Source organism: Mustela putorius, unplaced genomic scaffold, assembly GCF_011764305.1.
Source record: "Mustela putorius furo isolate JIRA1106 unplaced genomic scaffold, ASM1176430v1.1 tig00000592_pilon_pilon_pilon, whole genome shotgun sequence".
Taxonomy (NCBI): domain Eukaryota; kingdom Metazoa; phylum Chordata; class Mammalia; order Carnivora; family Mustelidae; genus Mustela; species Mustela putorius.
The window spans coordinates 12,000,637-12,014,726 of record NW_025421426.1 but is presented as its reverse complement, the minus strand read 5'-3'; the positions used below and the strand labels follow the sequence as shown (position 1 = coordinate 12,014,726).

The window sequence follows — 14,090 nt, the reverse complement described above, 5'->3', positions numbered from 1 at the left end:
TTTCTCATGTCCTTTTACTGAGATATCCTGCAGGATTTAAACCTGGCTTGCTCAACACCAGGTGTGTTCCTACGTGTGTCTTGTTAACACACTGGCGCTGAACACTGAACGTCGAGCAGAAGCCAGCCGTGGCAAAAGCAGGGGGAAGAACATTCTAGGGCTGAAGCAAGAGCAAGTGCAAAGACCCTGACATGGAATGAGCCTGGTGTGTTCTGGAGCTGGAAGGGGGGTTGCTCTCTGGGGTCTAGAGAATAGGAGCAAGCAAGTGACGCAGAATGTGGGCGGGGGAGGGAGTGGCGTGCAGTGGTGGTCGGTGAACCACCGCCACGAGTACAAGTTTTATTCTACACCAGTGAACATGCTCCGGACATGTTTCCAGATGAGGAGGCTGAGCCAGTCCCAACAGCGCGATAAGTGGCTCGGAGCTCTTGTCTCATGAACCCTCCCTTCATTCCTGCTGCCAGGCTTCACAGACTTGAAGGTCAGATTCAGATCTGGTACCTCCTAACTCTCCCTGTGACTGCGACCTTCCCGCTCACCCATCCAGCTTCGCTGCTCCCAGCCACGGAGCTCCGTAAGCCAGACACTCCACCTACCTAGAGAGACCCCCGTGGGGGTCCTGGGCTTTGCAGGCCCTGCTGTGCTGAATCAGTCCATAGGACAGTGGAAACTACCTCAGTTTCCCCACTTACTACTTTAGTTCCCTGCTCTAACCAGGAATGGCCCCTGCTGTCTGGCTGGTTCCTTCAACCTGTTGGCTTGGCTCTCCTGAGAGAGGAGGGTCCTTTCTGAAGCTGGCCATCCTTCGTTGCACACTCGTCTTTACACCTAAGCCTCTTTCCACTGTGCCCAAATAGTGAAATGTCAGAACACAGACCTCCCAGGAGCAACTCAGCTGCCACCCAAGGCGGGGAGTGCCCTGCCACTTCATTTCCCTGTGCACCGCCTATCCTTGGCAGATTCTGCCAGTTATGATGTTCCTCATATGGTTTGACTGTATCCTTGGAGATAATTGGGTAGGATATGCCCTGGGGTACAGTAAAACCAGGCCCAGGGAATGCTGACCAGGCACTTCCTGACTGCTGCCTCGGGGCACAGCTGATGGCCTACTTTCTCCAAGAGCTGTCCAGACTGCCAGGACTTCCCCAACATGCCTGCCATACGGCATTCTCTGGCATACTTTGGAGGGTCTCCACCAGGAGGCACCCTTTCCCCTGGGTCTTTCCTTCTTCTTTTTTTTTTTTTTTTTTAATTTATCTATCTATTTATTTATTTATTTATTTTCAGCATAACAGTATTCATTGTTTTTTGCACCACACCCAGTGCTCCATGCAATCTTTGTCCTAATACTCACCACGTGGTTCCCCCAACCTCCCACCCCCTGCCCCTTCAAACCCCTCAGATTGTTTTTCAGAGTCCATAGTCTCTCATGGTTCACCTCCCCTTCCAATTTCCCCCAACTCCCTTCTCCTCTCCATCTCCCCATGTCCTCCATGCTATTTGTTATGCTCCACAAATAAGTGAAACCATATGATAATTGACTCTCTCTGCTTGACTTATTTCACTCAGCATAATCTTTTCCAGTCCCATCCATGTTTCTACAAAAGTTGGGGATTCATCCTTTCCGGTGGAGGCATAATTCTCCATAGTGTATATGGACCACATCTTCCTTATCCATTCGTCGGGGCATCTTGGTTCTTTCCACAGTTTGGTGACCGTGGCCATTGCTGCTATGAACATTGGGGTACAAATGGCCCTTCTTTTCACTACATCTGTATCTTTGGGGTAAATACCCAGTAGTGCAATGGCAGGGTCATAGGGAAGCTCTATTTTTAATTTCTTGAGGAATCTCCACACTGTTCTCCAAAGTGGCTGCACCAACTTGCATTCCAACCAACAGTGGAAGAGGGGTCCCCTTTCTCCATATCCCCTCTTTCCTTCATTTTTGTCAGGAATGCCTCTTGTCCACCGGCGGTGCCTAATGAGTCAGGGAAAAGGCAGGGCTTTGCAAAAGGCAGACAGACTAGAAGGGAATATTTTGTCCCTCCTGGTCTCCATGAACTTTTCTGAACATTAAGTCAATAACTGCCCTTCCCAGCCATGCCACATTTCTGAGCGTGGCCTTCAGGCTGGGGGCAGGGGGTGCGGGGGGTGCAGTGGGGACCTGCCTGTGCCACAGATTCAGCGGCTGTGCTCCACTTGGGACGTGGAGGCAAAGAGGAAGTGGCTGTTTTTATGCTCAGCACTCAGAATAGTGAGCACTAAGAACGGTTTATAGCCTAACACACTAAAAAGAAAAAAATACACCCTTCAGGTTAGCGGTGGGGGAAGGGTCGACTCTGTGGGGCAGGGAGGGGAGGTTGTTGCCAGCTGAACTCTTGTGCCTCTTGGTGTTTACGTGACTCTATGCATTTGTGAAAACTTAGGGAATGTACACCTCTGCCCCACCCCGCAGTGGGTTTGATGGCATGTGAACTTAAAACAATGAAAAGCAAATACACCTCATGGAGTTTGGTGATGATTTGTGACTACCGGAGGCAACCATGGTAGGTTGCTACACCATGTCGGGTGCGCAGGTGTTTGGAGTCTCGTCCTTCCCTGTCTTGCCTAAGGATGTGCTTACAGACACCCACGGCTTACTTCTGGAACTCACTCTCTGCCTCCCTTTCATCACAAACATCCAATTTACTGTCAGAAGACCAAAGATGGGGGCTCTTTGCAACATCCATCCTGGTTTGCCTTGGACAAAAGGGCTTCCCGGGGTTGTAGGATTTCATTTTAAAACTGGGACGATCCTGGACAAAGCAGGACAAATCATTCACCCTAGGAACAGTTAAGATGGAGTATTCAAAGAAAGAGAAAGTTTTGTGAAGTGTTGGAGGCCCAAGGTCTGATCTCCATGGAGGTCCATGAGTTCAGTAAACACTAATATTAACTGAAGTCCCCTGCTGGCTGGTAGATGGGAAGGGCTGCCATGGACAGCTGTACTGGTTGTGCACAGTACAAGAGCCACACGTCTGAGGCAGCATCATCTATTTGGTAGGCAGTTCTGTATATATTATAAACAAGTATCTTGAGACACGTGCACCTTTCGCTCTTTCACCCTAAGGAACTGTGTGAGTTCCCGGTGGCCCGGCTGGCCTGGCAGGGCCCAAGCTTGCAACAATGTCTCTTTCTGCACTAAAAAGCCCACGCCTTAGGGATTATAAATGTGGATGGGGAAGGCAGGAGAGGATAACTAATGACATCTACTCAGAGTGGCATCAGGAGAGCAAATATTATTGCGACCATGTCACTAAATAGACGGTAATTTATGAGTTCTGCCGGGGAAGCCGAGTAGAAAATCAGATGGCAGCACGATGGGGGTATTTGTCTGTGACAGGAGCGCTGATCAAGGCAGAAGAGTTGAGTGCGTGTCTGTGTGTAGAGTCCCAGAGCACCATTTAAAAAGCCCCCCATTAAAAGCTCAAGGTTTCTTTTAAAAAGAAATTTTACGACTATGGTTCTCAAATTTTGGTAGTCATTCAAATTTCTTAGGGGACGTGGCCAAATGCAGAGGACTGGGCCCTGTCCTGTGTCAACGACCCTGTGTCCTAATGTTCTTTCCTGACTCTCCAGGTGATTCCGACACATGTCACAGTTTGGGAACCATTGTCTTAGGAATAAGGCAAATGGGAGCAGCAGATTTCTGGGGACGAGTCAACTTAAATTTTAAGGCAAATACTCGGTGTCCCTACACAGACAGCCCAGAGATATGGAAGTCATTCTGTGTTGGTGTCTTTCTTTAAGAAATACTGCCTTTTCCTCTCCCTCAAGGAAATAAATAAAACCTAAAAGGGGGGGGGGCAGTCTGTTTCTCCTTCTGCTTCTCCTAGCTTATGGTTTCTCACTCTCTCTCTCTTTCAAGTAAATAAATAAAATCTTAAAAAAAAAATACTGACCCCCCTTATTTTTTTTCCTGGATAGAACTATTCTTAATCATGAAGCCTTTTGCCAGCACACTGTAATTCAATGAAGTTGATATTTAGTATTCATATATATTTTGCAGATGGTTGGTAGAAGAGAGAGGAGCAAGAATGTGCCCTGCCCTCACGACGCCGACTGTCTCCTGGGGATGCTCCTACGAGGGTACCTCTTTTCCTCCCAGCTCTGAACCCATGATCTGGGGGATCCCTGCATCCCACTCTCGACTCCTGACTTATGGTCCCCTCCGCACACTGCCTCTGTCTTTGTGCATGAGCTTCTGGGTGTCTGTCTCTGGGCTAACAGCTCTTTCTTGAAACAAAGTCAGCCAGAGTGAAGGGACGGCTGTTACAAGCCAGGACTATTGGTCTTGTTAATTTCATCCAGGAAAACTGGGCAAGGGGTGTCAAATTCCTCTTTATCTCCCAGCTGGTTTCATTTTTATTTCTCTTTTCATGGGCGGGCATCTTTGTTTCTCTTCCAAGAACTGGTTTGCAACATTTCATGTTTCCAAGCCCAGGCACTCAGGCTTTTCCTCCACCCACCCTCCTACTTTTCTTCAACGCAGTGTCTCATCTTTTGTCAAGATTCTGATTGATCTTGGAAGTAATGACTGACAAAAAGCAAAAGCGAACACCACCCCAACCACCCCCCACCAGCCACATCCTGGGCTGGCCTTACTCACCTGCTACAAAACTTTTAAACTGGGATTTGTTATCTAAGTACAGGCTGTGGTAAGAACATGATCTTCCTTTAAAGTGGGGACTTCATTTCCTTTGTTGAGCATTCTAACTATCTCTGGGGCTCCAAACAGTGCAAGGTATACAGTAGGCACTCAGTGAGTGTTTCTAGCCACATAAAATAGAAGCATAGTGCAGAAGTCCATGCTCTGCAGTCAAATATTTCACAGGAGGTGCAGTGGGGACCCACGGATGGAACAGTCTTGGCCAAGACCTCCCAACATGTCAGGAACAGATAAAAAACCAAGTCTTAACTCTTGGTCAAGAGATTTTTCTCTGTTACCACCTGAAAATTACTCACTTGGTTATGGAGGCCTCTCATATCAAATGCAGAATATACTGTTTGTTCAGTTACAAAGAGAATTATAAGTAGAAAATAAAAATAAGCTCAAAAGAGAGCACTGAGTTAAGTCTCTCCTACGTGAGCTTTTTCCTGCAAGAAAATCTCTCAAGTCCAAACCCACGTGGTCTACTGATGTCTTTGGGCCACCCTCTGGAAAGGGCCCATTTTCTCCCTATTTTCAGTCACAGGGAGTGGAGTGAAATGAGCAGGTGGAGTCCATGTTTTCCTATTTTGGTCACCAGGAGTTCCCAGAGTTAGAGAACAGCCATGGTCTTCCCTTTTGTGGCTGGGGCACCTGCTGCTAATTCCCCAGGTCCCTCCCCGGAATCACCCTCATTTGAAAATTAAGGAGGGGGACCAGAATCTCTTTGGAGTCACCTGCCTGCGGGATGCTCTATGACTAATTTTATCAACCGAGAGAAAACATTGTTGGAGAAGCAGAAGGTCTACCCTGCTTCTGCTCAGGTTGGCTTTGAGCAGAGAAGGGGGCCCTGGGTTGTGCCGAAGCATCAATCTCCATGGTGACGCCCCATGCCAAGGCTGCCTGCCACTATCACCCACAGATGACTAGGGGAAACATGGCAACACTAGCTTTGTCCCCCAGCAGCCATGCGTGAGGCACGTCCATCCAGAGCTGGAGAATGAACAAATGTTTGCTCTCCATTAGGGCTGTGTCCTATTCCTCACAGCTGTTCCTTGTTGCCTTAAATAGTCTTAATGGGGCTGTAATAACCAGATACCTTCTGGCCGCCCTACTGGGCTCATCATTCATTACGATGACAGACTGCCTGGATTGGACTGGGATGCAAATGCTTCCCATGCAAAGTCACTACTTCCTGTTGTTTTGCATATTCTCCGAGCCCGCTGCTCTTCTGACCGTGATGATGCCTGGGGTTACCCGGCTCACAGACAACCCCTCTCTCCAGCCAACATCTCCTAGCATTTACTGGCAGGCTAGGGTGTTGTTGTTGTTTTTTTTTTTTTTTTTTTTGTAACTGGCGAAGGTGGGAGAATCTGGGCTGGAAGAAACAGGACAGGGAGGAGTGAAGACTCTGTAGTCCAAGATCAGGGACGGAGGCCTCTTAGCTTCCATGCGGATGGGTTCCATTGCCTCTGGGAGGGGCTATCACATGTCCCCTGGCATCAGATGTGACCAGCAATAAGTAGAGCAGGTGAGGTGATGGGTCCGGGGGCACAGGCAGGGCATGCACTGGGGACTCCATGGGCCACCTTAGACCAGTGTCCCTTAACCTTGAAAGTGCATTATAGTTAATCAGGAGAGCTTAGAAAATACAGATCTCTGGATCCCACCTCCGGGAATTCTGATTTAATTGGTCTGAAGAACAACCTGGGCATTGGTGTTTTTAAAATTTCCCTACGTAATTCTAATGTGTGGCCGAGACTGAAAACCTCCAGGCCTCATATTTGTATGGGAGGTGCAGTTAATATGCCTCAGGTCTCCTCGAGTTCCTGGGAACTGAGGGCCCCTGGCCAGTCATGGTTGCTAGGACTTGAGATATAACTATATGGCGGGGGGCGGGGGTGGTGGTAGCCCCAGAAAGGGGGTCCGGTAGAACTATCAATAGGAGGGAGATCCAGCTGGCCTAGAAAATTAGTTCTTACCTAGGCTCACAAAATTTGTGGGACATAAACATTTTCTAGATCACTTGGACCAATCCCTTTCCCCTCATTACATAAATATGGAAATGGAGGCCAAGAAAGAATGACTGCCCAAGGTCACCCAGATACTTAATGAAAGAGACAGGACTTGAATCCAGGCATTTTGACGATACACTCAGAACGATTCCTATGTGAATTCAAGTCATTGAACTTAAAATATATATACTGAGAGACTCAAGTTTACATGCCAAAGAGCGCGAGCTGATTTTATGTCTCTACATGAGAAAATGTGTGTGGGCTTGTCTGGGCTCTGGGCCCAGTCTCCTGGTTTGAGCAATTCCATCTTTTCCTTCAATTAGTGTCCCAGCCGCCTACTCGCCTACCTGCCCCTGGTCTCCCTGCTCTGATCTATGCCAAACAATTATATCTAAAAGGCTAATTCAACTTAAAAAAAAAACTGCTGCTCCCTTCCATGGTTGTGCATGACCCCTAGAATAGAATCCAAACTCCTTATCCTGACAAGTGTCGCATTGCTTCCCTACCCCAGCCCACTTCTGATAATTCCAGCCCTCTCTCCCTCCATGCTTCGTGCACCAAACATAGTTTGTGTACCAAACTGCTTCTGCTTCTTCTGGTTCTCTTCACTCAAACTGCCACGCATATCTCCACACCATACCTGGTCTAGTCCCTCTGCCCAGAACACCCTTCCTTGCTTTCTTCTGAATATTCCTATTTCTCAAGCTTTGGTTTAGGCTTTATGTCTTCTGGAAAGCCGGTGGCCACCCATCGCCAGGCTAGGTTGAATGCATGCCACCACCCAAGGGTTCCCACAGCACTCTACTGTGACATTTTGCCAAGATAGTAAAGTGATCAGTTTATATGCCTGTGTCTAAGAATAGGCTCAAATTCTCCCAGAAGGCAAGAGCTCTGTCTCTTCCCAGTTCCTAGACCCTAGTACAATGTCTACTCTATGGAGAGCACTTACACATTGAGCTGAAATTCCACAAGACTCAGTCCTTGGTTATCATCTCTGTCAGTACTCACTTGCTTCCTGACTTTGAACAGTCTTATGGTTTTAATGTTATCTATATGACAGTAAGTCCAGAAGTTTTCTCCCCAACTCAGGCTTCTTTCCCAAATTCCAGACTAATATATATCCAAGCACCTACTATCCATCTCCACTATCAGGTCTAATAGACATCTCAAACTCAGTTCAAAATTGAACTCCCATTTGTTCCATTGGCCCCAAGTCTCTTCTCTCTGTGGCTTCCCCATCTCCATTAGTGACAACCCCATCCTTCCAGTGGCTCAGATAACAGCCCTGGAGCCACTCTTGGTTCCTCTCTGTCTTTCACACGCCATGCCAATGTATTAGGAAATCCTGTTGGTTCTATCTACAACATATATCCAGAATCCAACCATTTCTCACCACCTCCACTGCCTCACCTTTATCTCTCACCTGGGTTACTGCCATGGCCTCATGACTGGTCTCCCTGATTTTACTGTTGCCTTCCTATGTCTCTTCTCAACACAGTAGCTAGGAAGAGCATTTCAAAATAATGTCCGATGGTAATTTGTCTTCTCAAATTTCTGCAATAGCTTTGCATTTCATTCAGAGTAAAAGCCAAAGTCCTTGCAAAGTCTTATAAGGCACTACATGGTCAGATCCCTCTTTATTTCTCCAATGTCATCTTCTATTACTCTACTCATGTCTATTAGTCTACCCTTGGCCTCCGTGTACTGCACTGATCTGGAACATACTTCCTCTAGATTTCTTCCTCCATGTCTCTGCTCAAAGCTTATCTTTTAATTAAGGATGACCTTTCTACCCTATTTAATATTGGAACCCCACTTACTTTCTGTCCCTGGAATATACCATCTCCCTCCTTTGCTCTACTCTTTCTTTTTCCATCGTACGTGTGGGAGGCTGGATCGTCTAAAGCTTGTATTTGCTAATATCTCCTGTTCTGCAACTTCCTCTCTGTCCATTCAAAGAGAAGGTGTCTAATTCCACTTCTCTAGAATAGAGGCCGTTATTGCTTGCTTATGACCAATACAATGAGGTGGTAGTGATTCTTTATGATCTCCAAGTTAGGTCACAAGGGATGATGTACTTTCTACTTCGGTCACTAAGAGGCTCACCTTTGAAGCTATGAGCTACCAAGTAAAAAGTCCAACATCCTAAGGTTACCATGCTGTGAGGAAGTCCAGGCCTGTTCCTGCCAGCAATCCTACTAAGATCCCAGCAGACAGCCTGCAGCAATCACTAGATATGAAAGCAAAGACACTCTCTCATGATTTCAGCCCCAGCCCTAGAGCCTCCCCTGTCAAGATTTCAGACACCTTATTTTTTTTTTTTTAAAGATTTACTTGAGAGATGGAGGGAGCGCACGAGTGGGAGGAGGGGCAGAGGGAGAGAGAGGATCTTGACCAGACTCTTCACTGAGCACAGTGACCCACTCCACACTTGACCCACTCCTCACTGGCTCGATCCCATGACCCCTGAGAGCATGACCTGAGCAGAAATCAAGAGTCAGACACGTAACTGACTGAGCCAGCCAGGTACCCCCGAGAGGTCAACTTGCATGTCAACTTGTCAAATCCATTCATTTGTATGGAAAAACAAAACAGAACAAAACAAAAACCTGAGCAGGAGAGACAGGCAAGAAAGAGCACATAGCATGTTGGTTTGATAGTAGAATTGGAGGCCGAGGATCCTTATGTCTATAAAGGAGTACAGTCTTCAAGCAGACCTGTGACTCATATAGCCATTACATAGATTCTAGACACCATGGGAGCTTTGAGGATCAAAGCAATATCCAGCTAGAGTCTAGGAAAGGGGACAGGCACACCATGGAAAGCTTTCCATAAAATAACGCTTCCCAATTCATCTCCAGTTAATCAGAAAATGTGTTAACTAGAAGCTAAACATCCCAGTTAACTGATTAATATAATCTGAACAGATTGAATGCAAGGTTCGTCTAGTTAGCGATGTTTCCGTCTGGGGACTAAATGATGGAAAAACAGGCACTGTTTTCTCTCTCACTATAAAAGTAGACCGTTTCCATGCCAGAAAGTTTGGAAAATGCAAAAAGGCACAAAAATAAATTTTAAAGATCAACCCAAATCCTATCACACAGGGATGGATACTTGCAAAAAAAGAAAAAAAAAAAAAAAGATCTCATTCTGGAAAGAAATTCACTAAAGGAGTCAAATGTGTTTGTATTTGTGTTTTCAAATGTTAGAACGCAGGTTCTAGAATAGTGTTTCTTGGTCTTTGACTATTTGTTCCTCTTTCTGATAAGTCATCTGTCTCCCTTAATGCTATGCAAACCTTAAAACATGAAAGAGTAGAACTAATGACTTACTGAACCACCATGACACTAAAAGTGCCTTACCAACAGCACACATTCTCCTGATATTTACTCGCCAGGCAGATCTACATAGGTGTGCATAAGCATGTGTGTGTAACACGTTCAGGGGCTGGGACTATTCAACAAAACCCCTAGGAAATATGGCCCAGGGATGGAAGGTGATGAGATCATCTCCTCCAACTATTATCCCGATTCTCCTCCAAAATTTGTAGATGGATCCTATGAAAAAGGTCTTTAACTTGGACCATATTTGAAATTAAATGTACGTTCTCTTGAGCTGGTCATTACTCACACCCATGGACATAAACGTTTTTGTTCTCATAAATGTGTCAAATATGCCCCCTGCCACCGTGTTTTATACGCTCATAAAGTTTTAGGACCGGACAGGTCCCTTAGAAATTGCCTTATCCAAACTCTCTCCATTCAACTAATAAAGAATCTTAAAACGCAGGTAGCAAAATGATATGCTAATCTCACACAGTTTATTGTGATGGAATCTGGCTGTCTGGACCCCCAATTTAGCACAATTTCATGACCTCACACAGCTTGTGAAATACTGCTTGGTAAGCTCTTTCTCAGAATATAGTCTGAGAGATAAACTTAGCCTGCATTATCAAGAATTCCAAATGTGTAGAGTCTGAGTCAATGCCTTCCCACTGCACACAGTGTAACTCAAGCAAGCATATTTGGGGCACATGCTGCATGTGGGAAAAAAAAACCCACCCACAAAAAACTAGTACATATAACTCGGAGCCTGGCATACAGTAGATGCTGGAAAGATATTTTGGGAAGGAAGGAGGAGAGAGAGAGAGAGAGAGAGGAAAAGGAGAATCAGAGAAAGAAAGGCTTGTTTTCAGAGCTGGCTTCTGGAGGAGGCTTGCAAAATTCCTCCAGGGGCATGAGGTCTTCTTTAGTTCAGGAAAACATCTTAATGAGTTTTTCCTCCTATTTTATTTTATTCTTTGCAAAAGGTGAGGTCTAATGGACCAGGTCTCAAACAAAAGGAGGGAGACAGAGAAACTTGAGTTGTTCTGCATAATAGTGAGGGGAGCGTAGGAATTCTTTTCCAGGCTGCTGGGAGGAAGGGAAGAAAAAAAAAAGCCAAACAAGCAAGCAAGCAAGCAAGCAAACAAACAAACAAAAAAAGAAAAACAGGAAAATTTGCAGACAGCACAAAGGACTTTTCAGAGGGACTGGACAGACATTGTGGCAGGAGACCAGAACCTCAGGAGGACTTCTTTTCAAGCATTTTCTGAACTTTGCTGCAATAAGAATAACCTCTTATTCCTCAAGCCTCAGTCACAAGTGCTACTCACAAAGTCCTTTGCCATAGCGATGCTCTGGGGAGGGAGGAAAGGCTTGAGGAGGGGTGCGGAGAAGGTACAGAGAGAGGGAAGACAGCAGACACCAGAGGTGACAGGGACTTGGTGGGGGGTGTGGGATGGGTGTTGAGAACACGGCAGAAGCAAGATAACAAGGCCAGAGGTGACTATGAGCAAGCAAGTCTCCCAGAAGTCACTGGCTTTTTTTTTTTTTAAACAGGTGGGCTGGGGTTTGAGCCATTCTGTCTTCCTACGGCAGGAAGGTATGAATGCAAAGTTGATTCAGTAGGTCTGGGAGGGGACCGAGATGGTGTCTCTCCAGCACGCTCCCAAGTGACGCTGACACTGCCGGTCTGGGGACCAGACCTTGAGTAGCAAGGATTTGGCACCCGTAAAACCTCTGCACGCTGCTTGGTCTCTTACCTCATATTCCTCCTTGAACCCGTAGCCCTGGCCTCTCTTCATCTGGGTGATGTGCTGGAGCAGGTCGGCCACCCGGATGGCAGGCTGGAACTGGTCCCGGGGATAGCTCATCTCCACGGGGTCGCAAGCCCGGTAGGGGTGAGTCTGGATGGTGAGGGTAGGCTGGGACAGCTCCCCACGGCTGCCATCTGCTTCAAAGAGAAGGAGGCAAAACACGCATCACCTATGAGAGTTTCGTCCTCTGTCCTCCCTGCTTTCCCCAGGGCAGGGGGAACTAATTCAGGACTCAGGCGATCAGGAAGTTGCAGGAAGAACAGAGACATGCCGCTTCCCTTGCGTGGCTGTGGCTGTGGCGGTTGATTTAGAAAATCAAAAAGACAAACCAACCAAAGAACACAACAGCCCCTGGTTTATTTCCATTCCAAGGGTGCGTATTGCGGAGCAGAGACAAAATTCCAGGTTGCTTATCATCCTCTGTCTGTCTCAGTCCTTGACAAGGGTGGTCTTGGCTAATCATGGCCAACCCCAGAACAAGTGAGAAACCAGAAAGCTCTTTAGGAAATGCGGATGCCTGGAAATCATCTCTGGTGCCTGCCTGCAAGTGAGAAGAGCCCCAGGTGTCTGGAGATCAGAGCCCCATGTCTGCTCCTGGTCCATTTGCCTCCATCCTTGAGAGGAACTGAAACCAGTCTTGGACCCCCAACTGATAGCAGGAACGCCCCTGACGCATTCAGCTGCTTTCTCTAGCTGTGGGCTCTGCAATAGTGATCACCTTCTGCCTGTTGGTCTAGTTTCCCTATCACTTAACACTCTTGATCCAGGAGTGTCAGTGAACCTTCTTGGCAGGCAAGGAAGCCCAAACCTCTTCTTTTAGTCCTGCCAGCTACTTCTCCCAGGCCTGGTCCTATGCCCCAACTCCTTTCTCAAGATCTGTACTCTGCTTCAAAATAATCTTCATGCCCACTGGACTGTTCTAACTACCCTCTGCTAGCTTGGCCATCCTGGAAAATAGCCTGCTGGGGCTAGATGTGAATTCCCCCATTTCCCTTGGACCAGAACAACAACATCCTTGCCCTACTGACTCCTTGGCAAGCTTCCACTGCTGGTCTTTCAGGGCTAGTCCGTCATTCTCACAACCATCTAGGCTTAGTGTCCCCCACCTCCTCCCAGAGACACAGACAGTCTACACCCTAGAGCCTCCTGGTGTGGCATGCACAAGTTGAGAACTGTCCTATTTGATGTGACTCACCCCCGTATTTTCAGGATCCACAAAGTACCCCACTGAGCCCATGCCATGTTTACTCTGGAGGCTTTAGCATATGTTCCTGACTTTCTACAACTTGTCTTTTCAAAATTCATGTTTCCTTTAGCTTGTCTGTTGCTCATGTCACAATAATCCCCCAGACATTGATTCTGTGTGTAAAAGGGACATTTTCTTTGTGACAGCAAGAGCAAAACTGTTCCAAGCAAGGAAAGGACTGCTAACAGAAAAAGCTAGAGTATACAGGTTACGGGCAGGGGAGAAGGGCCCAGGTGAGATGTTAGCACAGCTTTCCTGACTGCCCAGAAGAAAAATACTCCTTACTTCTTCTCCTGGGATTGTAGGAAAGAGGTAGCACATCTTTACCCGCATTGTTTAAAAGTAGAGCTTTACAAACATGGGTGTGGCTACCCCCCTCCACCACACCCATGGGATCAGGAGTCAGATTTATTGGAAACTCACTCTCAACGTGCCAGGGACTGTGGTGCACAGTCACTGTGCATTCCCAGTGACTCTTTGTGCACTGGGAATGCACAGCACAAAGATTTCACCCTCACGACTTGATCGTCTGGTACAGCAGACCGACCAGAAGAACCATCTGAAGCAGGAGAACAGAAACTGGAGAAGCCCAGCACATCGAGGGAAGAGCAAGGAGGCCAGGATGGAGAGAAGGTGGTGGAAATGTGAAGGGGCAAAGCTATAAGAGATGATGAGAGGTAGCCCAAGGAGGCAGCAAATGGGTGAGAATCTCCAAGCCAGTGGGAAGCTGCTGAAGGCTTTTAAGAATTCCTCTCTTTAAAGAAACAATATAAATATATTTTTTGCAAGTGTCCCAGCTGTCATAAGTATGAGGCCTCCTTCTAGGGACCATCACTCCTGTGATGCTCTGGTGGGCCTGGGGATGGAGAAGGGGCACTTGAGCTTGCTTCTCTAAATGCTGTATTTCACGATCCCCCGGACAGCTGGAGCTGAAGTTGGTGCCCAGAGCCCTGTGAGTGTCTCCCACTTAAATCACCAGCGCATATGGGGACAGATGTCTTTGGA

At 47.0% G+C, this 14,090-nt stretch overlaps 1 protein-coding gene and 1 non-coding gene across 13 annotated transcripts in view; one reads left to right on the top strand and one right to left on the bottom strand.

Annotated features, from left to right (window-relative positions):
• Positions 1-14,090, bottom strand: part of PTPRT (protein tyrosine phosphatase receptor type T) — a 1,056,651-nt gene that overhangs the window by 75,129 nt on the left and 967,432 nt on the right. For 8 of the 12 annotated variants that reach the window (XM_045082202.1, XM_045082207.1, XM_045082204.1 and 5 more), the window contains one exon: positions 11,786-11,976. In XM_045082202.1, coding sequence (XP_044938137.1) covers positions 11,786-11,976 — 191 coding nt within the window. The remainder of the gene's footprint in view (positions 1-11,785; positions 11,977-14,090) is intronic. The other 4 variants (XM_045082203.1, XM_045082211.1, XM_045082208.1 and 1 more) reach the window with 1 other exon arrangement.
• Positions 2,151-2,288, top strand: LOC123392636. Its single transcript, XR_006607387.1, has one exon. It is a non-coding gene; the product is annotated as a small nucleolar RNA SNORA43 (small nucleolar RNA).